Below are 21,867 nucleotides of genomic sequence, written 5' to 3' on the forward strand. Positions count from 1 at the left end.
TAGACAGTCTTTTTCTTAATATTTAAATGCCAAACCTAATGGTCTTTTTTAATGGCCAAAGCCTGGCCCCCCGGGAGGACCCTTGGCCCTGTGCCCCTTCTTGGCTTTGCAGATAAGACTTGGCCCAACCCTAGTATCTGTCCCCCTAGTATCCTTTAGGTCCACAGCTTTTGCCCCCACCCCCCTCCAGTCTCCAGCTGTTGTTGTGTCAGTGTGTGTGTGTATCTGTGTGTTTGTGTCTGTTAGTATGTGTGTCTGCGTTGGTGTCTGTGTGTTCCTGTGTCTGTGATTGTGTGTATCTGTGTTTATGTGCCTGTGATTGTGTGTGTGTGATTGTATTTGTGTGTGTGTAGGGGGGGCACATAGCTGCAATTGTGCAGGCCTATTCCATGGGTCCGGATGTGGAGTTGAGGTATTCCGGATTTGCAAGAGAGTGGAAGTTTATGATTACTTGAGACAGTGGAATTTATAAACATAGCCTCTAAATAGTTCCAAGCCTTCTACCACCCAAGACTTCTTTAATGACCCCCCTCCCCAGCCTGATGGTTTCAAAAGCTGTTTGGCAGACAGAGGTCATTGTCATGACCCCCTTCCTATCTTTATAAGCTTCAGGGGTTCCTGATGCCTGTCAGAGCCTCTGGGCAGCACTCAAAGGTCTGAGCTGCAAAGAAGACTTAACAGCTTTATCCACCAGGGCTTTTGAAATATTAAAAACGTTTAGAGTCCTGTTTCTGCCTCCCTGGATGATCGAGGTGAGGCCGTGCCTACCTGGGGGATAGCTGAGGAGGTGGTGACAACAGGAAGAGGGGCCATTCTGACATTTTCTGCCAGTGACCTGAGAGCTGATCCCTGCCCAAGGCTGCCCATCAGGGACCAGCTCTGATCCATGCGGGCCAGAAGTGATGGTTTGTTCAATCTCCGCACCCTGCCTCATGCTGCCCACTCTGGCTCTGTAGGGAATCGACTGGCTTCAGATTAGGCCTAAGTCAAATCCTATCTCTGAATTTGACCTTGAGCAACTTACTTCCATTTTTTGAGCCTCCAATTTCATGCCTGTGAGATGGTTGCTATGATGGTTCTTATGAACCCTCTCATGATTGCTGCGATTGGTCGGATGAGATAATGTAGAAATTCCTGGTGCCTAGTTTCCTGATCATCATCTCCTGATAAAGATTGCTTCGTAACTGCCTCCCACTTGAAGCATCCCCTCGAGTCAAAGCCCGAGAGAGAGCTGGAAGGGCAAAGTTAGACCAGCCCCCCACCCCCCCACCCCGCAGGGATGGAAAAAACTGCCCAGAGCAGCTCACTGCGAGCTGGATAGACGTTCTTCACAATTCCTCCCTCTACCATCGATGTCCTCCCGCTGGGAGTGCAGTGGGCTCGTTCACCTCTGGGACTGGGCTTCCTTAAGTTCTGGAGACGTTCAGCTGTCACCTCCTCGTCCTCTTCAGCCTCCTCTCCGGGACTCCTGCCAGGCCCTGCTGGGAGCCTCCTACTTTGTCCTCTGTCTCCTCATTCCCGCTCGTATTTCTCATCCCTCTCTCTGTCCTGCACTCCAAGTGATTTCCCTGGCTATATCTTAGCCTGTGCATTGAGAAGACTACTTTTCCGATTTAATTACCATACTTTTTATTTTTGCACTTCTATTAGTTTTGGACCTCCAGTGTCTTCACAAGAGTATATTCTTACTTCACAGATCCTGTTCCTTCTCTTATACTTTTAAAGACCTTATGTGTGTGGATTTATCTCTGGGCTTTCTATTTTGTTCCATTGATCTATATGTCTGTCTTTGTGCCAGTACCATACTGTCTTGATGACTGTGGCTTTGTAGTAGAGCCTGAAGTCAGGCAAGTTGATTCCTCCAGTTCCATTCTTCTTTCTCAAGATTGCTTTGGCTATTCGAGGTTTTTTGTATCTCCATACAAATCTTGAAATTATTTGTTCTAGTTCTGTGAAAAATGTGGCTGGTAGCTTGATAGGGATTGCATTGAATTTGTAAATTGCTTTGGGTAGTATACTCATTTTCACTATATTGATTCTTCCGATCCATGAACATGGTATATTTCTCCATCTATTAGTGTCCTCTTTGATTTCTTTTGTCAGTGTTTTATAGTTTTCTATATATAGGTCTTTAGTTTCTTTAGGTAGATATATTCCTAAGTATTTTATTCTTTTCGTTGCAATGGTGAATGGAATTGTTTCCTTAATTTCTTTTTCTACTTTCTCATTATTCGTGTATAGGAATGCAAGTGATTTCTGTGTGTTGATTTTATATCCTGCAACTTTACTATATTCATTGATTAGCTCTAGTAATTTTCTGGTGGAGTCTTTAGGGTTTTCCATGTAGAGGATCATGTCATCTGCAAACAGTGAGAGTTTTACTTCTTCTTTTCCAATTTGGATTCCTTAAAGACCTGCTTTTTTTTTTTAATTGCTGTAATATATACCTAGCATTTACCATTTGACCTTTTTTGTTTTTTGGCCATGACACAGCATGTGGGATCTTAGTTCTCCGCCCAGGAATCAGACCCATACCCCCTGCATTGGAAGCACAGAGTCTTAACCACTGGACTGCCAGGACCATTTTAACCGTTTTGAAGTACACAGTTCAGTGGCATTGAGTATATTCAATTACTGTGCAGCCATCACCATATCTATTCAAGTCCTCTTCTCTTGGGTACACATCCCAAATTGAAATTCCTGGATCATAAAGTAATTTTATACTCTTTTCCACAGTGGCTGCACCATTTTAGTACCACCAGCAGTGCACAGATGTTCCAATTTCTGCATGTGTTGGCCATCACTTGATGTTTTCTGTGTTTTGTGTTTTGGAGTTTGATTTGTATTTCCCTAATGAATAGTGATATTGGACATCTTCTCAAGTACTTATGATCCATTTAGAGATAATCTTTAGAAAGATATCTAGTGAAGTCCTTTGCCCATCCTTGAATTGGCTTGTTTGTTTCTTCACTGTTGAGTTTGGGGAGCTCTTTATATATTCTGGCTATTAGTCGCTTATCAGATCTAGGATTTGCAAATATTTTCTCAAGTTCTCTTGCTTGCCTTTTTACTCTGTTGTTAGTGTCCTTTGATGTGCAAAAGCTCTTAATTTTAATGAGGTCCAACTTATCTGTTTTTTCTTTTGTTGCCTATGCTTTTGGTATCATATCCAAGAAATCATTGCCAAATCCAATGTCATGAAGCTTTTCCGCTATGATTTCTTCAAAGAGTTTTACAGTCTGAGTTATGTTTAGGTCTGTAATCCATTTTGAGTTTATTTTTGCAGATGGTGTGAAGCCTAGTTAAGTCCCTTTCAGATTTCCCTAATGCCTCTCCTTCTTTGGGTGTGGTCTAATCCATTTCTGTGTCTGGAGTTTAGCACAGACTCTGGAGCCCAGCTATGTGGATTGGAGTCCCGCCTCCACCGTTTGCTAGCTGTGTGACTATGAGCAAGTTTCCCAACCTCTCTGTCCCTCCTTTTCCTCATCTATAAACTGGATGTATTGATCATAGTACCTGCCTCATAGTGTATTGTGAGGATTCATATTCCAAAAGCCCTCAAAAGGTCCCTAGCCCCTGTACAATGTTTAGTGGTGGAGGTCATTACTAACACTAACTGCGTTGGATTTCCTCTTGTACATGGTATTCTTGACCTATGAGCCATCTTCACTGGAATAGCCTTCCACAGGGGAACCATTCCCAGGCACACACCAGGTTGTGAAGGTGTCCTCAGGGTTGGTTTCAAGGTTGTTTCTTGCAGGGTCCTTTTAGAAAAGAAGCCATCTGCTGGCTCCCTGGATGGAGGCATTACTTCCACTGTGGCTGACTATTCTCAGATAGGCACTGATGCTGCAGCCCTTTGGGCATGGATGCATTTTGAGTGCTCATATGGGCTCCCACTCGCTGCTGCATGAGCCCTCCTTGTCTCCCAGGCATCTGAATAGTCCCTTTTCTTCTTTTCGTCTCAGCTCTGTATTTTGCATTTTTAAAAATACTATATTTGACCCCAAATAGCCAAAGCAATCTTGAGAAAGAAGAACTAAGCTAGAGACACCACACTTCCTGATTTCAAACTTTATTACAAAGCTACAGTAAACACAACAGTTTGGTACTGACATAAAAACAGACACATAGATCAATGGAACGGAATAGAAAGCCCAGAAATAATCCCACACATATATGGTCAATATATTTATGACAGAAAAGTCAAGAATATACAATGAGGGAAGGATAGTGTCTTCAATAAATGGTGTTGAGAAAACTGGATGGCCGCATGCAAAAGGATGAAACTGGACCCCTGTCTTATACCACAGACAAAAATCAACTCAAAGTGAATTAAGGGCTTCAAAGTAAGGCCTTGAACCATAAAAATCCTAGAAGAAAATACAGGGAGTAATCTCCTAGACATCAGTCTTAGCCAAGATTGTTTTTAAATTTGACACCTAAAAGGCAACAAAAGCAAAAATCAACAAATGATTCTACATCAAACTACAAAGCTTATGCACAGCAAAAGAAGCCATCAACAAAATGAAAAGGCAACTCCCAGACTCAGAGAAAGTATTTGTAAATCATATACTATCTGATAAAGGGTTAACTATTAAACATACATGAAGAATTCATGGAAGTCCAAACAACTACAGAAAAAAATTTGATTTAAAAATGGGCAAGGATCTGAATAGACTTTTTTTCAAAGAAGATTTACTGATGGCCAAGAAGTACATGAAAAGTTATACAACCTCACTAGTCATCAGGGAAATGCAAATCAAAACCACAATGAGACATCACCTCCCCCTCTTAGAATGGCTCTTATCAAAAAGACAAGAACTATTAAGTGAGAGCAAGGATATGAAGAAAAGGGAACACTTGTGCACTGTTGGTGGGAATGTAATTTGGTACAGCTACTTGGAAAACAGTATGGAGGTTTCTCAAAAAAAATTAAAAATAGATTACCATCAGTTCAGTTCAGTTCAGTTCAGTCGCTCAGTTCAGTTCAGTTCAGTCATGTCCGACTCTTTTCAGCCCCATGGACTGCAGCATGCCAGGCCTCCCTGTCCATCGCCAACTCCCGGAGTTTACTCAAACTCATGTCCATTGAGTCGGTGATGCCATCCAACCATTTTATTCTCTGTTGTCCCCTTCTCCTCCCTCTTTCAATCTTTCCCAGCATCAGGATCTTTTCCAATGAGTCAGTTCTTCTCATCAGGTGGCCAAAGTATTGGAGTTTCAGCTTCAACATCAGTCCTTCCAATGAATATTCAGAGCTGATTTCCTTTAGGATGGACTGATTGGATCTCCTTGCAGTCCAAGGGACTCTCAAGAGTCTTCTCCAACACCACAGTTCAAAAGCATCAATTCTTCAGTGCTCAGCTTTATAGTCCAACTCTCACATCCATACATGACTACTGGAAAAACAATAGCTTTGACTAGACAGACCTTTGTCAGCAAACTGATATCTCTGCTTTTTTGTATGCTGTCTAGGTTGGTCATAGCTTTTCTTCCAAGGAGCAAGTGTCTTTTAATTTCACGGCTGCAGTGATTTTGGAGCCCCCCCCCCCAAATAAAGTCTGTCACTGTTTCCACTGTTTCTCCATCTATTTGCCATGAAGTGATGGGACCGGATGCCATGATCTTCATTTTCTGAATGTTGAGTTTTAAGCCAACTTTTTCACTCACTTATTTCACTGTCATCAAGAGGCTCTTTTAGTTCTTCTTCGCTTTCTGCCATAAGGGTGGTGTCATCTGCATATCTGAGGTTATTGATATTTCTCCTGGCAATCTTGATTCCAGCTTGTGCTTCATCCAACCCAGCATTTCTCATGATGTACTCTGCATATAAGTTAAATAAGCAGGATGACAATATATGGCCTTAACATACTCCTTTCCCTATTTGGAACCAGTCTGTTGTTCCATGACCAGTTCTAACTGTTGCTTCCTGAACTGCATACAGATTTCTCAAGAGGCAGGTCAGGTGATCTGGTATTCTCATCTCTTTAAGAATTTTCCAGACTTTGTTGTGGTCCACAGAAAGGCTTTGGCATAGTTAATGAAGCAGAAGTAGATATTTTTCTAGAACTCTCTTGCTTTTTCGATGATCCAGCAGATGTTGGCAATTTGATCTCTGGTTCCTCTGCCTTTTCTAAATCCAGCTTGAACATCTGGATGCAATACTTGTACTTGGATGCAATCTCAAAAATGACAGAATGATCTCTGTTTGTTTCCAAGGCAAACCATTCAATATCACGACCAGTAATGCTGAAGAAGCTGATGTTGAATGGTTCTGTGAAGACTTACAAGACCTTCTAGAACTAACACCCAAAAAAGATGTCCTTTTCCTTATAGGGGACTGGAATGCAAAAGTAGAGAGTCAAGAAACACCCGGAGTAACAGGCAAATTTGGCCTTGGAGTACAGAATGAGGTAGGGCAAAGGCTAGTAGAGTTTTGCCAAGAGAACACATTGGTCATAGCAAACAATCTCTTCCAACAACACAAGAGAAGACTCTACACATGGACATCACCAGATGGTCAATACTGAAATCAGATTGATTATATTCTCTGCAGCCAAAAATGGAGAAGCTCTATATAGTCAGCAAAAACAAGACCAGGAGCTGACTGTAGCTCAGATCATGAACTCCTTATTGCCAAGTTCAGACTTAAAGAAAATAGGGAAAACCACTAGACCATTGAGGTATGGCCTAAATCAAATACCTTACAATTACACAGTGGAAGTGACAAATAGATTCAAGGGATTAGATCTGATAGAGTGCCTGAAGAGCTACCATATAATACAGCAATCCCACTCCTGGGTATGTATCCAAAGAAAATGAAATTACAGTCTTGATATCTGCACCCTCATGTTCATTGCAGCATTATTTACAATAGCTGAGATATGGAAACAGCCTAAGTGTCCACTGATGGAAATTAAAAATGTAACACATACACACACACACGCGTGCATGTACACGCACAGGAATACTATTCTGCCATGTAAAAGAAGGCAAGCTTGCCATTTGCAACAGCATGGATGGAACTTCAGAGCATTATGCTAAGTGAAATAGGTCAGACAGAGACGGGCAAATACAGTATGATCTCATTTATAGGCAGAATCTAAAATACAAAAATCTGCCCAGTGGCTCAGCAGTAAAGAATCTCCCTGCAAGGAAGGAGACACAGGAGATGTGGGTTCAATCCCTGAGTAAGGAAGGTACCCTGGAGGAGGAAATGGCAACCCACTCTAGTATTCTTGCCGGGGAAATCCCATAGACAGAGGAGCCTGAGGGCCTACAGTCCATGGGGTTGCAAAGAGTCAGACATGACTGAGCAACTGAGCACGTACAACAACAGTAAAAACACCTAAAAACACCCCCAAACAAAACAAAACAAAATTGAACTCATAGATATAGAGATGGTGAATGCCAGAGGCAAGGGTGGGTGGGTGAAATGGGTGAAGGCAGTCAAAAAGTATAAACTTCTTGTTGCAAGAAAATTAAGTCCGGAGGGTGACGTGTATAGCATGAAGATAATAGTAACCAAATAATAACCAAGCAACCAAAACGTACTGTTTTTTAAAATCCTGATAGATGGCCCCTTACCTTCTGTGCCTCCTGACAGCAAACTTATGGTCTAGGGCTCTCCCTTGGGAAACAGGTGTAAGGACAGTGAAAGAGAGGAGGAGCCCTGGGTCGATCATACTTCCCTCAAGAGAGAAAAAGGCCAAAAACTGAGAACATAAGCAGTCAAGTCAGAAGAGCATGGAAAGACAACTGTGCTTCCAGAATCCAGAGACCCAGTGAGGTCTTTTCCTTCCGTCTACCCATTCATCCATCCTCCCACTCACCTGCTCAGACGTAATGGCGGCCTGTGGAGGGAGAGGGTTCATCAATCCCTAGTCAAGATCAAGGGTGGCTCCAATGCCAGGGAGAAGTGACCAAGTAGAGTGGAACAAGCTCTGGTCTAGACATCAAGAGCCCTGGTTGTCCTTTTGGCTCTGCCGCTGACCTGGTGTGAAGGTAGTATGGCTAGACCATTCTAGACCTCAGTCTCCTCACCTGTAAAATGGGGACAGTTGGGCCAGAAGTTAGGTGGGGCCTCTCCCTTTCTGACATTCCGTGGCTGGCCCTTTAGCCCCTGATGTCACAATATGGAGCTGGACCGTGATTGGGCCACAGCGCCCTCCAGCTCTGCTGTTCTCTTGGCCATGGGAACAAGATGGACTTGCCCTGGATCTCCCCTGCTTGTGCTCGTCTGTTGTGCCGTGGCTCAGAGTGACCAGGACTCAGGTGGGGCTACGACCCAAGGGAGCGTGGGGTCAGGCCCAGGGACCAGGCAGGGGCAGGCCCCTCCCAGGACAATTGATGCCCATCTCCGTCTCTGCAGACCAGCTCTACAATGAGACTGTGGCAAAGGCCTTCCTGCAGTTTTACGACCGAACAGCCCAGGTTGTGTGGAACCAGTTCATGGAGGCCGCCTGGAACTATGTCACCAACATCACAAAGAAAAATCAAGAGGAGATGGTGTGGTACCACTTCCACCCCTGCCCCCTTCGCCCTTTGTTCTTCTCAGGGGTCACGGTGCAGGGGTGCTGGGGGGCAAGGAATCACACCTTTTGCCACTCTTCCAGAGCTAGATGAGAGAAGGAAGCCCCAAAGCACGTGTCAGAACAGACGTCAGGCTCCAGGCCTCCTGGAGCCCTGAAAGCTGTCTGGGCTAGAACCTCTAGCTTCTTTTCTCTTGTAAATATCACCTGCTTGCTTTTAGGGAGCAGGTTCCCTCCCTTCTTGCTCTTAGCAAAGTTTCAATGACTCCAAACCCTTTAAAGGGGTTTTGGAAGGAGGTTGTGGGGCTGGGCCCTGGAGTTCACTGTGACACCCTCACCCTCTCCTTCACCCTCACACGACAAATGTGATGACCGTCCTTCCAGCTGTACAAGGACGTGGAGAAGTCCCAGCACACGCTGTACTTTGGCACGCGGGCCCGCCTGTTTAAGGTCGCCAACTTCCAGGACTCGGACGTGAAGCGCATGCTGAGTAAGCTGCTGAACGTAGACAAGGCGGCCCTGCCCAAGGAGGAGCTCCGGGAGGTGATGGACAAGCCCCCAGGTCTCCAGGCACATGCTCCCCACCCCAGGGTGGGCAGGCTGCCGGGTGGGGAGCCGCCTGGGGCTGGAAAGAGGTTGGGGGAGGCAGGGCCAGAGCTTCCTCTGGGTGGGTGAGGGAGGTGAGCAGAGGCTAGTGGGAAGATGGGACAATGCCTTGGCCAGGCCTGCCTCTCCCAGCTGGTGGGACTAGCGCTGGGGGTGGGCCCATGGCTGCGGGCCTGCCCTGGGTGACACCTGTCCCCCCAGTACAACGAGATTCTGGCCTACATGGAGACCACGTACAGCATGGCCCAGGTCTGCCTGAATGAGGGGCCCTGCCTGCCCCTGGAGCCTGGTGAGCACCCGAGCCCACACCCACCCACCCGAGTCTCAGCACAGCCTGTTCCAATAGTCTCCAGATTCCCACCTTCCTCCCAGCCCCAGCTGCACATGGGGAGGGCTACCCACAGCAGGAGAGGGCAGGAGGCCGGGTGGAATGAGGTCCCACCTCGGCTCCTTTTCTGGGTACAGACCTCGAAGAAGTCATGGCCACCTCCCGAGACCAGAAGGAGCTGCTGTGGGCCTGGCAGGGCTGGCGGGATGCTGTGGGTCGCCAGCTCCGCATGACCTTTGAGCGCTACGTGCAGCTCAGCAACAAAGCTGCGAAGCTCAATGGTGAGGCCCCTCACCCCGCACCTGCCAGCCCATCCAGCTGGGCAGCCTGCAGCCTGCATGGGGCTCAGGGCAGTGCTGGGAAGGGTGAAGCCGAGTCTGGGTAGGACCTGGAGACAGGGACCCTGAGTCCTGCCGCTGGGGAGTGCAGAGCTGGCTCACTCGTCGTGTGGATCCACAAACAGCAACTGAGCACTACTCCTGGGGTGTGCCGTTGCCGGGGAGGGTCTGAGGATGCACAGGTGGAAAGACGGGGAAGGTGCCCACCCTCCCCGGGCTTACAGGCCTCTGGGAGACAGACGCTCATTTCCAGTCACCACCCAGGATAAGTGCTGAGAAGGATGGGGCTGCAGAGAGAGAAGAAGGGACCCTGTTTCAGTCAGGTGGGCGGGGAGGGCCTCGCTGACATTCATCCAAGGCCTGAAAGATGGAGCAAGCTGGGCAACAAGAAGCTCTCGGGAGGATCTGAAGAAAGGCAGCCCGGGTGGGTGGGGCTCCAGGTGGAGAGAGGAGCAGACCCTGTCCCAGAGGATGCAGGCCCAGAGGATGCTCAGTGTGTGCTTTGCTAAGTGCCTTTCCATCCCACTCTCGTCCTTTACGGATGGTGACCTTGGGAGGGTGGTGTCTTTCCTGTTTGGCAGATAAAGACCTCGAGGATCTAGGTCAGTTGGCTTCCCTAGCAGGTGCCTGGGTTTCCTGCCAGCCAGGCCAGGCTGAAGGGTGGGTGGGGGTCAACCCTGAGCCCCCTCCCCTGTCCTAGGTTACCAAGACATGGGGGCCTTGTGGCGGTCCACGTACGAGTCCGACTCCCTGCAGGAAGACCTGGAGCAGCTGTTCCAGGAGCTGCAGCCGCTCTACCTGAACCTGCACGCCTACGTGCGGAGGGCCCTCTACCGCTTCTATGGGCCCGAGCTCATCGACCTGAGGGGGCCCATCCCCGCCCACATCCTGGGTAAAGCCCCAGCTGGCGCTCAGTCGGTGGGGAGAGACGGTCTCCCGCCTCCTCTTAACCCTGCCCCTCCTCTCCCAGGGAACATGTGGGCTCAGTCCTGGGTCAACATCTTAGACCTAGCGCTGCCCTTCCCGGAGAAGCCCCCTGAGGACATCACGAAGATCATGAAAGGCCAGGTCAGCGCTTGGGCCCCGGTCTGCCCTGCCCACCCCACAGCCCCCGGGCAGGGTCCCACATGCTGCCTCTTCCCCACAGCACTGGAAGCCCGAGAAAATGTTCCAAGAGGCTGAAAAATTCTTCACCTCCATGGGGCTGCTTTCCACCCCTCCTGAGTTCTGGGAAAACTCCATGATGGAAAGGCCAACTGACGGGCGGGAGGTGGAGTGCCATGCGTCCGCCTGGGACTTCTACAACGGGAAGGACTTCAGGTGCTCACCCTGCGCAGTATCGCCCCCTTCCTCTGCTCCTTCTGCTCTCCACCTGTCTGCCTGTCTCAGCGGGGTGGTGGCCGGGGGTAGGGGGCGGTGAGCCGGCCACCTGGGGGAGATGAGTGTGAAAGCCAAGGGCCTGGCCCCTGCTCGGATGTGGCGCCTGGAGTACCGAGAGCACAAGGCCCTGCTGGTCTCCAGCCCGACCGCCCAGTCCCTTTACAGAGCCTGAGTAGGGCAATGTCTCCCTCTCCCAGGGCATCCCCATCCTCCTTGACCCCTGCCCTTTAACCCTAGGATAAAGAAGTGCACCGAAGTGACTATAAAGGACCTGCTGTCCATCTTCCACCAGATGGGCCACATCCAGTACTTCCTGCAGTACAAGAACCTCTCGGTGATCTTCCGCGCAGGCGCCAACCCAGCCTTCGAGGAGGCCGTGGGGTCGGTGGTCACCCTCTCAGCCTCCTCCCACAAGCACCTGCTCAACAGAGGCCTGCTCAGCCAACAGCACCAGGACAAAGGTGATGGGGACCAGAAGGATCCCAGGCCTGGGGCCCCCGGGCAAGGCCTAAGGGAGGCGGGACCAGAGCCGCCTCCTGACTGCCCCCCGCTTTCCCCAGAGGAGGAGGTCAATTTCCTGATGAGCGTTGCCCTGGAGAAGATCGCCTTCATCCCCTTCGCCTACCTGATGGACCTGTTTCGCTGGAAGGTCTTTGATGGCACCATCGAGAAGGACGTGTACAACCAGGAGTGGTGGAACCTCAGGTGGGGAGGACCGCCATTCTGGCCCCTCTGGCCACGCCTGGACCAGGGTCGGCTTTTGGGGCAGCCTCAAGGGGACCGCCTGCTACCAAAGGGCACCACCGTCTCGCCTCCGGGGGCAGAGCTGGGCGTGTGATGCTGCTAATCTGCGGCCACGGGGAAGCCCTGGGGTGGCATTGGCTGTCTTGTCACCAGACGAAAGTATTCCTGCTGAAGCGGGTAGGGCCAGAGCGTGGGTCTTGGGGGATTGTGTCGAATCTGGCTCCAGCACTCAGCAGGCTCGTAGCCCCTCGAGGGATCCCTGGAGGCCAGCAAGCTCGCACGGTGGTTGCACTTGGGCCCTCCAAGAATGGGATGCTGACCACCAGGCAGGCCTTCCTGCTCCTCCCCTCCCTTCTCTGCCTCCCAGTGGGGCCAGCAGAGCGGGTGTTTGGGGTCTGAGCTCTTTCCTTCCGGTGGAGAGTCCTTATATGACAAGGGCAAGCCCACTGCCCCCTTTCCTATTATCCTGACACACACACATACACAGACACACACACCTGTCTCTGACTGTGTTCCAGGCCTGTCTGTGGGCGGAACTGGCGGTGAAGGAGCCCCCCAGCAGTCGGGCAGCATCAGTCTTGAGTGAGGGGCACCCGTGTCCATCCCATCACCGACCCCTGGCTGTTAGATTGGATAATAATTGCGCGTGCACAAGGCTTCCTCTTCTCCACCAATCCTCAGACCCACCAGCTCAGGTCAGCTGGCCACAGGCACTCCTGGAGGGCCCACATCAGGCCCTTAGGCTGACTTGAGCCTTTACAACGACCCATGGCCACTCTCAGAGGAAGAACAGGTGCCCAGCCTGCGGTCACACTGCCACCCAGGGATGGCAGAGCAGGCTGCCCCTCCCTTTGTCCTCTCACCCTCCGACTCCCACCCCAAATTCAGGACCGGACATCACTGGGGGGATTGGCAGAGTCTTAACCTTGTGCCCCCTCCAAAGGCACCCCAACCAGCCATCTGGACTGAGGGACGTCACCCCCTTCCTCAGCCACACCCACCACCCCCTGAGTGATGGAAACCGGAGGCTGAGGGAGGGGGCAACTCCCTGGTCCTCGAACAGAACCTCGTGGATGAGAGAGAAGCTTCCCCGTGAAGACTGTGCAGGGCTCCAGTGGGCCAACGTGAAACGACGAGCTTTTCCATAGACTTCGTCCACCCCAAAGATGGCTCACGTTATGCCCATTTCACAGACAACACTTTACAAGCAGGCTCGGTAACAATCGACTTTCCCACAGTCACACAGCTCAGAGGGGCAAAGCCAGCAGTTACCGGGGTCTGCCCGCGCCTCTGCCGTGTCCTGCTACCAACTCCCTGATCTCTAAGCCTCGGTTTTCCTCCATACCACAGGGATGGTGCTGTGTTTTCTTCTCAGCACTTCTTACCAGATGAAACCACTTGGTTGGTTGGTCCATGGCCGTCCCCCATCGTTAAGATGAAAGCAGGGACCCTGCCTAGCCCGTTCCCTCCCGTGTCCCCAGAGCCAGGATAGAGTTGAGGGAGCCGGTGTGGAGAACTCGGCATAGTTCCTGCAGAGAGGACATGCTCGATGTTAACTCCTGTAATTGTTTAATTCTCTGATTCCCAATCCCATGTGTTTTCAACTCATTTATTTAATCAATAAAATGCATTAAGTGTCCTCCTCATGCCAAGTCGCTTTGACAGCTGTGCAAATGCTCCAGAAGGAAAAGGGCTCTGGAAATCTTACCAGGTGGCACTTTCAAGCCCCCGATTAACACCACCCCCAGGTTGAAATACCAGGGCCTGTGCCCTCCCATCCCTCGGACGGAGGAGGACTTTGATCCAGGCGCCAAGTTTCACATCTCTGCCAGCTTGCCCTACATACGGTAAGGTCTGGGCCACTCCAGCAGAAGCGGCCTGGGGGCTGGAGGTTCGGGGACACAGGACCCAGGTGGAGGATTTTCAGGAAGGCCCCAGACCCAAATGTCCTCCCCCTGCACGCCTCCCCACCTCCTCCTGTCAGACAGCACACTTTCCTGAGGGCCTTGTCCTGAACACACTGCTTTCACATCAGCTCCCCTGTGGAGGGCAGCGTGATGGGAAAGCGTGTCTGCTGTCCTGAAAGGTGAGCAGCAGGGGGGAGGGGGGGCATGAGTCCAGGTTAGGAAGGAGAGATCCTGCAGCATCCCAGGACCAGCCTCCCTGACGGTGACCACTGACCCGAGCCCACCCCTGCCATGCTCCCAGCCGGCCTCGCCTTCTCTCCCCAGGTACTTTCTCAGCCTCGTGCTCCAATTCCAGTTCCATGAAGCACTCTGCAAGGCCTCAGGCCACATGGGGCCGCTGCACCGCTGTGACATCTATAACTCCAAGGAGGCTGGGAAGCTCCTGGAGTGAGTGCCCTCCCCCTTCCCTTGTCCTTCCCTAACCTTGCTGGAAGCTTGCGCCGGGCTCCTCTGCTCACCTGGCTCCACCCCAGGTCCCCTGCACAGCGCTTCTGTTCTAGTGGAAATTCTTCCCTCTGTCAGACTACGAGAGACTACAGAGTCTGAGAGACTACAGTCTCTCCCATGTTAATCAAAGCCCATTTCCTCTTATGTAGCCCCTGTGGTCAGAGAGATGGTTTAGCCCCTGCTGCTAACATGCACACACACATGCATGCACTTGCTCACGTTGTCAATAAATCGAACTGTCCCAGATGGGAAGCCAGTGTTGGGGTCTCGCCTCTGCCTCCATCTCCCGTCTGAATCCCCTTATTCTTTCCCTGCAAGGTGCCTGCCTAGCTTCTCAGCAGCACTTGATGCGCCCTGGAGTGCACTCTGCTTTGCCTGTCTTTTCTCGGACGTGCCTGAACCCAGTTCCCAGGCTGATCCGGGTTGCTTTTGCACCAGCCTCTTGGCCCACTCTGATCAGCTTGTGGTCTACTTTGACCCCCCACCCGCAGTCTCTTTTCCCCGCTCTTGGTGTCTAGCCCATCCTTTCCATCCCTGCCTCTGTGGTGCAAGTTTCTGGCCCTGAAGGAAACCTGGAGCAGGGTGAGAGGCTGACCTGGGCTGGAAGCCTTTACTTCCACAGGCTGGCTCTCTAACAAGCGCTCTTACAGTGCTTCACATTAGCAGTTCATAACTTGCAAAGTGGATTTTATTATCCACATTTCATAAATGATGAAACTGAAGCTCAGAGAGGTATAACTGCATGTTGCTGATCTAGGAAGTGGCAGAATCATGCTTTGGGCCCCAAAGTGACTCTAGAACACATTATCTTCCACCCTGTTGCTTCCATCAGTTATAAAGGATGCTGTTTTGGTGAAGCTAGACCTGGGCCCTCTGGTCCCAAGATCAGCACTCCAGTCTCCGGGATATGGAGCCCGCCCCACTGACATAATCTTTTTCTCATTGCATTCCAACTGATTTCAGTAGGTCCATTACCATAATCGGTCAAGGTCATGTTGAGTTTTATTCCTGGTTTCCCAGAAGATGAACAAAGCCACTATGTGGTATCCTAATAATTATCCACAACAATTTGGCATCCTTTGAAAATGTAATGAGCATGTTTGTGATTCCACCATGCAGCTTGTCAGTACCCATGAGGCCAGACAGAGTTGCGAGACTGATCCTTGACTTTGCTCCCAGGAGGGCTGCACTTGACATGCCTTCTTGTCTCCCTAGTCTATTTGCTATTTCATCTTTTCATACTCCTGGGATTTATTCTAGCCAACTGCCCAGGTTTGAGCTTCTCAGAATGTGTGGCACAGAAGGGGCCTCTCGGCTCCCTGCGTTCATGTCTCTGGGTGCCCATCATTTACTCACTCAGCAAACATTTACCTGTTCACGTGCCAAACAGCCTGCCCTGCGTCCAGCAGGGGGCAATGGGCCACAGGATAAATCAATAAGCATACGCCAAGAAAGGAGCTGGTGCAGCAAGAAAGGGATTTGGTGAACATGCAAAGAGGGTAAGGAGGTCTTGCCAGGGGACCAAGGAGGGAACTCTGTCCCTCAGTGCAAGAGTACAAGAAATAGCAGACTTCTGTTTTCCATACATCAACTCTTTTTTAAAAACACACTTTAATATTCATTGGATATTTCCAAGAGTACTCTTAAGTTTGTTTTTTTAAAAATAATTTTATATTTTTGGCTGTGCTGAGTCTTCGTTGCTGCTCAGGCTATTTCTCCAGTTGTGGGGAGCGAGGGGCTACTCTCCAGTTGTGGAGATTGGGCCTCTCATTGCCATGGTTTCTCCTGTAGCGGAGCCTGGGCTCTAGGTGCTCAGGCTTCGGTAGATGTGACACGTGGACTCAGTAGTTGTGGCTCCTGTGTCCGAGAGCACAGGCTCAGTGGCTGTGACCCGTAGGCTTAGTTGCTCCATAGGATGACGGGATCTTCCCAGACCAGGGATCAAACCTGTGTCTCTTGCACTGGCAGGCAGATTCTTTACCACTGGGCCATGAGGGAAGTCCAGCATCAACTCACTTTTGACTGAGCCTTTATCCCACTTGATCGGTGAGACATTTGACCTCAGTCTTTCTCATCATTTCCCTACCCCTCTCCACCCAGGACATATAGGCTCCCAGGGTCTGACTCGGTACCAAAGCATGCCGAGGACTTGCCAGTCATCTCCAGGCCTTTTGTGGAAGAATGGGGCAGGCAAGCGCTTGCAGGCGAGAAGGGGAAGGGCAAGATTCTTGGCTGCTCTTTTCCCTGATAGAGTTTAAAACTTGATTTTGCTACTTTTGACTCATCTTCCTAAGTGTGATCACGCTGGGGCAGCCTCTAGGTTGGTGCCACTGGGAATAGAAGGTAGAAGTGGCCTTGGTCCAAGTTCCCAAATTCCCCTGGCTCACTCAGCCAGCCGTGAGGGCCTGATCCTGCCCACGGGCCCATTTCTGCCGCCCTGGAGTTGAGGGCTCCAGGCAGCGCCCAGCTGTCAGCTTTGCAAGTCTCACGTGCTGCCTGTACCAAACCTCTGTCCCACCCAGCCTGAAGGACTGTTTCTGAGTAGGCAGACTCTCAGTGGTTGAGACTTCCCCACCAGATCCTTCCTTTTTTGCAGTACCTGCCACTGGATAAAATCCTCTTACCTAAAAGTAGTTATGGGGTTTCGCTTGTTTTTTTTCCTTTCTATCTTGATGACTTTTCTCCATTTCTCTAGGATCCTAACTACATTTTCCCCCAGTGGTCTCTGCCATGCATGGATCTACTGACCTTTAGTTTCGCCACCTTATTCTTTCCCAGTTGTTTATTAAGCAGTGTATATAAGACTTTGCAAGCTACAAAGCCCTTTTTGCTGCCATTATGTGTCTTCATCCTGACCACAGTGAAATGCAGGTATTAATGGGGGCCGGTTTTACTGATGAAGAAGCTGAGGCTGAGAGAGGTTAAGTTGATCGTCTGTGGCTGTGCAGCCCATAACTAGCACTGCTGGTTCTTGAACCTGAGTCTTGATGGCCTAGATTTCATACTCTAGGCCTCTGGGCCTCTCAGCCCCACCTCTCTCCAGGTCAGATTGGGGAAGCAGGTTGAGAAGTATCACATACACCTCCTGCTGCCTCTGCGGGGGACACTGGGGTAGAGGAGCCTGGAGCCCTGGCTGCAGCGCACACTGTCCCCCTACCTGAGTGCCTGGGCCAAGCCTGAAGCTAGACCCCCTGCCACCGACCACTGGATGAGCCTCGAGGCAGCTGAGAGTTCTGCAGTGCCGCAGGCAGTGCACAGAACACATCCCATGCTTGCAGTCTCGCTAATCCTCCCAAACACTCCCTGGGAGACAGGAAGGGACTGAGCACCTCATGGGAAAGAGTGTTTCATGAATTTAGGCTTATTTGAGTCCAGGATAATAATAATCCTCAAGGCGGTAGTATTAGTAATAATAATAATAGTAATCAGACATTTATTGCCTACCTAATTATGCTCCCAGAATTGTGTTTATTTGGTCAACACAACCACCCTAAGAGGTAGGTTCTGTTATTTTCTCCATTTTATGGATATGGAAATTGAGATTCAGAAAGGTTAAGTACTTGCCCAAGGTCCCACAGCTGAGTCACAGGGTCAAGAATCAAACACAGATGAGTATTATTTCAAAGTTTGAGATTTCTTTTTCTTTTTTTTTAACTGGAAGATAATTGTTTTACATTATTGTGTTGGCCTCTTCCATACAGAGCTTGTGATTTTACCCATTATGCTGAACATCTGTTGGGAGAGTCTGGCTAGCAAAGTCAGACTCAAAAGGTGGGGCTGGGCATACTGAGGGGTCCCAGCAGCATCAGCCAATGCCCCCACACAGCCTCACAGCTGTACTTACACTCCCAGGGATGTCCTGAAGCTGGGCTCGAGCAAGCCCTGGCCGGAGGTCCTGGAGAAGATGACTGGGGAGACCAAGGTGTCTACAAAGGCCCTCATGACCTACTTCAAGCCCCTGCTGAACTGGCTGGTCACTGAGAACGTGCGGCAGGGGGAGATACTGGGCTGGCCAGACTTCAGCTGTTCCTTTGAAGGTTTGATGACCTGACCCTTGTCCTACCTCTGTTCCAGCTCCAGGCCCGACCCTAGCCTGCTTTGGGCCAGCCCCTACCACAGCCCAGCCTTCACCCCTTGCCCATCAAGGAACTTGCAGTGTGACCCTGTCTGTACCTGATATAGCCTCGGCCAAGACCACAGCCCATGCCCCAGCCACTGGCTCAGAGGCTTCCTTGCCTACTGTCCAACTAGACTTCAGGGTGGATCTGAGCACATGGGGTGGGCATCTGACCTCTTGACCCTGCATGGAGCCACTGCTGGGCTCCATGGGGTACATGGCCCTACCTGTGCCATCTGCTCCCCCTCCTCCTCCTGCTCCTCTTTCCTACCCTCCTTCCAGGGCCAGGCCCTCATCTTTGGAAGGCAGGTGCCAGAGGCTAGGGAGAATGCCTGTGGCCATCAGATCCCGTCTGGTCACCACGAGGCACCCTCCCCAGCTCCACCTGCTCCATGCATTTCCTGTGTCTTCCACAGAAAGAGAAACAAGCAGGGCAGCATTCCTGGGGATGGAGCTGAACACTGACCTGGTCAAATCCTGGCAGTGGACGCTGCTGGCCCTGAGCTTTGTCATGTTACTGGCAGTCCTGCTGCTGGGCCGCAGGCTGTACGCCCTGGAAAAAAGCTCACTGACCCAAGACACCAGTACACAAGACACCCGGTCACAGGGCACCCTGTCACAGAGCCCCAGATCACAGGACGCCAGTGCCATCAAGCCAGCATCCAAAACCTACTTTCTGGGCATAGCCATGGAGCCCCACCAAGTTGTCAAGAGACAGTGGATGCTGCTGGGCCTCTGCCTCCTCCTGACGCTGGGCTCCATTGGCCTCATCATTCGGATTTTCACACAGCACAACAGGAAGCCTCCGTGGATGAGAGATGAATGGGGGAGCTGGGACTAGACACCAGTGCAACTGGTGAGGTTTGGGGGCAGGCGGAGGGTGGCCAAATGAAGAGGGGGAGGGGGAGGGGACTGCTTGCCTGCATAGCGCCCAACTGCTATTGGGTGCAACCATGGCAGATCTGGGTATATGGGCAGTTGTGCGTTTGTGAACTATTGTATGTGAGGTCATGTGCATGGGTGACTGGGTGATTCCATGTCTGCCCTGGGTTCCAGACCAGCTGCCTTCTCCTGGGGTTCAGGATCCATAGTTTTAGTGACCCAAGGGCTGTGTCCCTCCAAACCAGCCCCTCACCCCAAAACTGGTTCTTTACATGATGTTTTCTTCAGAAATTCTACTGTGGGGCTGGACAGGGGCTGCAATGCCCAAGGAGTATCTGCCATGGTTAGAAACAGGACACTGCTTCAGTGCCTTTATCAAATGCATGCAAGTAGGACCAGACGCTCCTTGTACATCCGTGCTCAGCTCATGAGCGCTAAACTCTGTATTCTGGCCGGCACTGTGTTGGGCTGCATAATCCAGCCCCCAGAAGCTGCCTGTCAGCTGTCTGAGATGCAAGTAGCCTTATAAACTGCCCCATGGCCCATCCCGGCCCCAGACCAGGCCCTCCCAAATGCAGACAGGGGGTAGCTGGGCACCCAGCCAGGCTTGATTAATGATTGACTTCTTTAATATTTAAACAAAGCTCATCTCCAGCCACTCCACTCCAGAGATGGCCTTGTTCAACACACACACACCTGCTGCCTGGCCTGTTGCCCTGGGGATTGAGTACAGGGCAAACAGCACCTTTCCAGGCTCAGTGGAGGAGGGGAGGATGGGGAGGGAGAGCTTTAAGGAGGACATTGGGGAATGAGTGCTCTAAGGACAAGCCTAGGAAGAGAAAGGGAAGGCTTCTGCTCTGCCCCTCTTCGCCCTTTCTTTCCAGCCTGGGTCTAACACAAGGGTGCCACACCCGGTGTATGGGAACTTACTGAGTTTGGACTGAGGCCCCAGGGGCCCCCGGGAGACTGAAAATCAATGTCTGTCGGAAATTAGGGAAACCTTGAGAGGAAGTAACATCGCAGCCAGAAACCACAGAGGAGGCATCAGGGCTGCAGTTGAGCAAGCGGGAAGGTGGCCAAGAGATGGGACTGGCTCTCTCTAGATTAAAGATCTGAGCCCAGAAGTCAGGGATCAGGGTACAGAAGGACTGGGCCGAGATCTCCATGGAGCCTACCTCTATCCAGGTTTCAAGAGGTCTTCTTGAGTTCTGGCAGAGTCCGAGCACTTTCTGTTCTGACCGCAGGCTCCAGAGCACCCTCATTTGATGTCTCCGTCACTGCTGTTACTTTGCCTTGCTGTAATGTCCTTATTTGTCCTCATTACTAGCTGTCAGCTCTGTAAGGTCAGGACACAGTGAAACATCTGTAGCCAGCACAGGCCATGGCACACAGTGGGGATTTGGAAAATGTTTGAGTGAGTGAGTAAGTGAGTGAGTGAGTGTGCCTCTGCCCAAATTTCTCCTCAGAGCTCAGCACCCCATGCCCTGAGCCCATGAGAAACAGCCCCACCTTTCCTCCACAGCCAGGCTATCCCCCCTGACACGGGGCCAGCCAAGACAACTCTGCCCCCCCAGGAGGCCACACTTGCAGCCCTCCCATCCCCCAGCCACAGTGGCCAACGAGATCCCCATCAGGCATTGTGGCTCTGCATGGCAAAGGCACACCCAGCCCAGGACTCCAAGCCTCTCACCTGGACTCCAGCAAAACTCTCACTGAGCCTCCTTGTCCGTCCTCCCTCCCCCACCCGCCATTGTAAAGTTTCTTTCTTTGGATCTCCGCTGTAAAGTTTCTTTCACTGGAATATTTCCTTCATGTCTAACTGCTTAACAACTTGGTTGTCCATCAGTTAAATCTAGATGTTCAAAATGGCATTTGAGGGTCTTTATCATTCCCTTTTTCTCCCACCTCCCAGCTCAGCCCTTTGCACTGATTCCATCATCGGCCTTTGCCTAAAGTGCATGCCCTGTTGGTGCTTGCCCTCCAAGGATGGCTCCAAATTGGCTGTTGGACCCTCTGCAAAGCTTCAAGCTCACCAAGATGCTCAGTGAACAGCGGTCTCCTTCCCCCACTCCTCTCCAAGGCTCTTTCAGTAAACCTCACCTCATCCCCATCTGCTTATTCTATTGTATTCATTTTCAACCAGCACTCAGACACTTCTATCAGTGGTCACTTGCTAATCTGTGGTTTTAAATCTGTTCTCCCAAGCAGTATCTGTATGCCAAGAGCTCTCAGGCCTCTAAAGAAAGCACCTCATTGAATATTCCTTGTGCATTACACTGCCAGTACCAGGTCCTGGATGGGCTTGCCACTAGGAGGTCTGCACGGGCACTGGGATTCAGTTGAAGGGCACTTGGTAAAGGTCTATCCATACCATTGCCCGAGTCCAGTCCAATGGTCAGATCGGGAAAGAAACCTTCAGCAGAAGACCATCTGAGGCCTTTAACAACCCCTTCGGCTCCTCCTCTCCTCCTCTGCTTGAGAGAGACGGCCTGGCAATGTCCAGATTGGCCCCCTGGTACCTGAA

General features: G+C 50.8%; 1 protein-coding gene across 1 annotated transcript; it reads left to right on the plus strand.

Moving 5' to 3' along the window:
- On the plus strand, positions 8,353–18,395 carry LOC106503207 (angiotensin-converting enzyme). The gene is made up of 12 exons (XM_018064017.1): positions 8,353–8,511; positions 8,919–9,077; positions 9,342–9,429; positions 9,606–9,749; positions 10,507–10,698; positions 10,777–10,874; positions 10,954–11,126; positions 11,424–11,647; positions 11,747–11,891; positions 13,679–13,777; positions 14,162–14,284; positions 18,197–18,395. Exons 1-12 carry the CDS (start codon positions 8,353–8,355, stop codon positions 18,393–18,395), a joined length of 1,803 nt encoding a protein of 600 aa, XP_017919506.1.

This window comes from Capra hircus, chromosome 19 (genome assembly GCF_001704415.2).
Source record: "Capra hircus breed San Clemente chromosome 19, ASM170441v1, whole genome shotgun sequence".
Lineage (NCBI taxonomy): Eukaryota > Metazoa > Chordata > Mammalia > Artiodactyla > Bovidae > Capra > Capra hircus.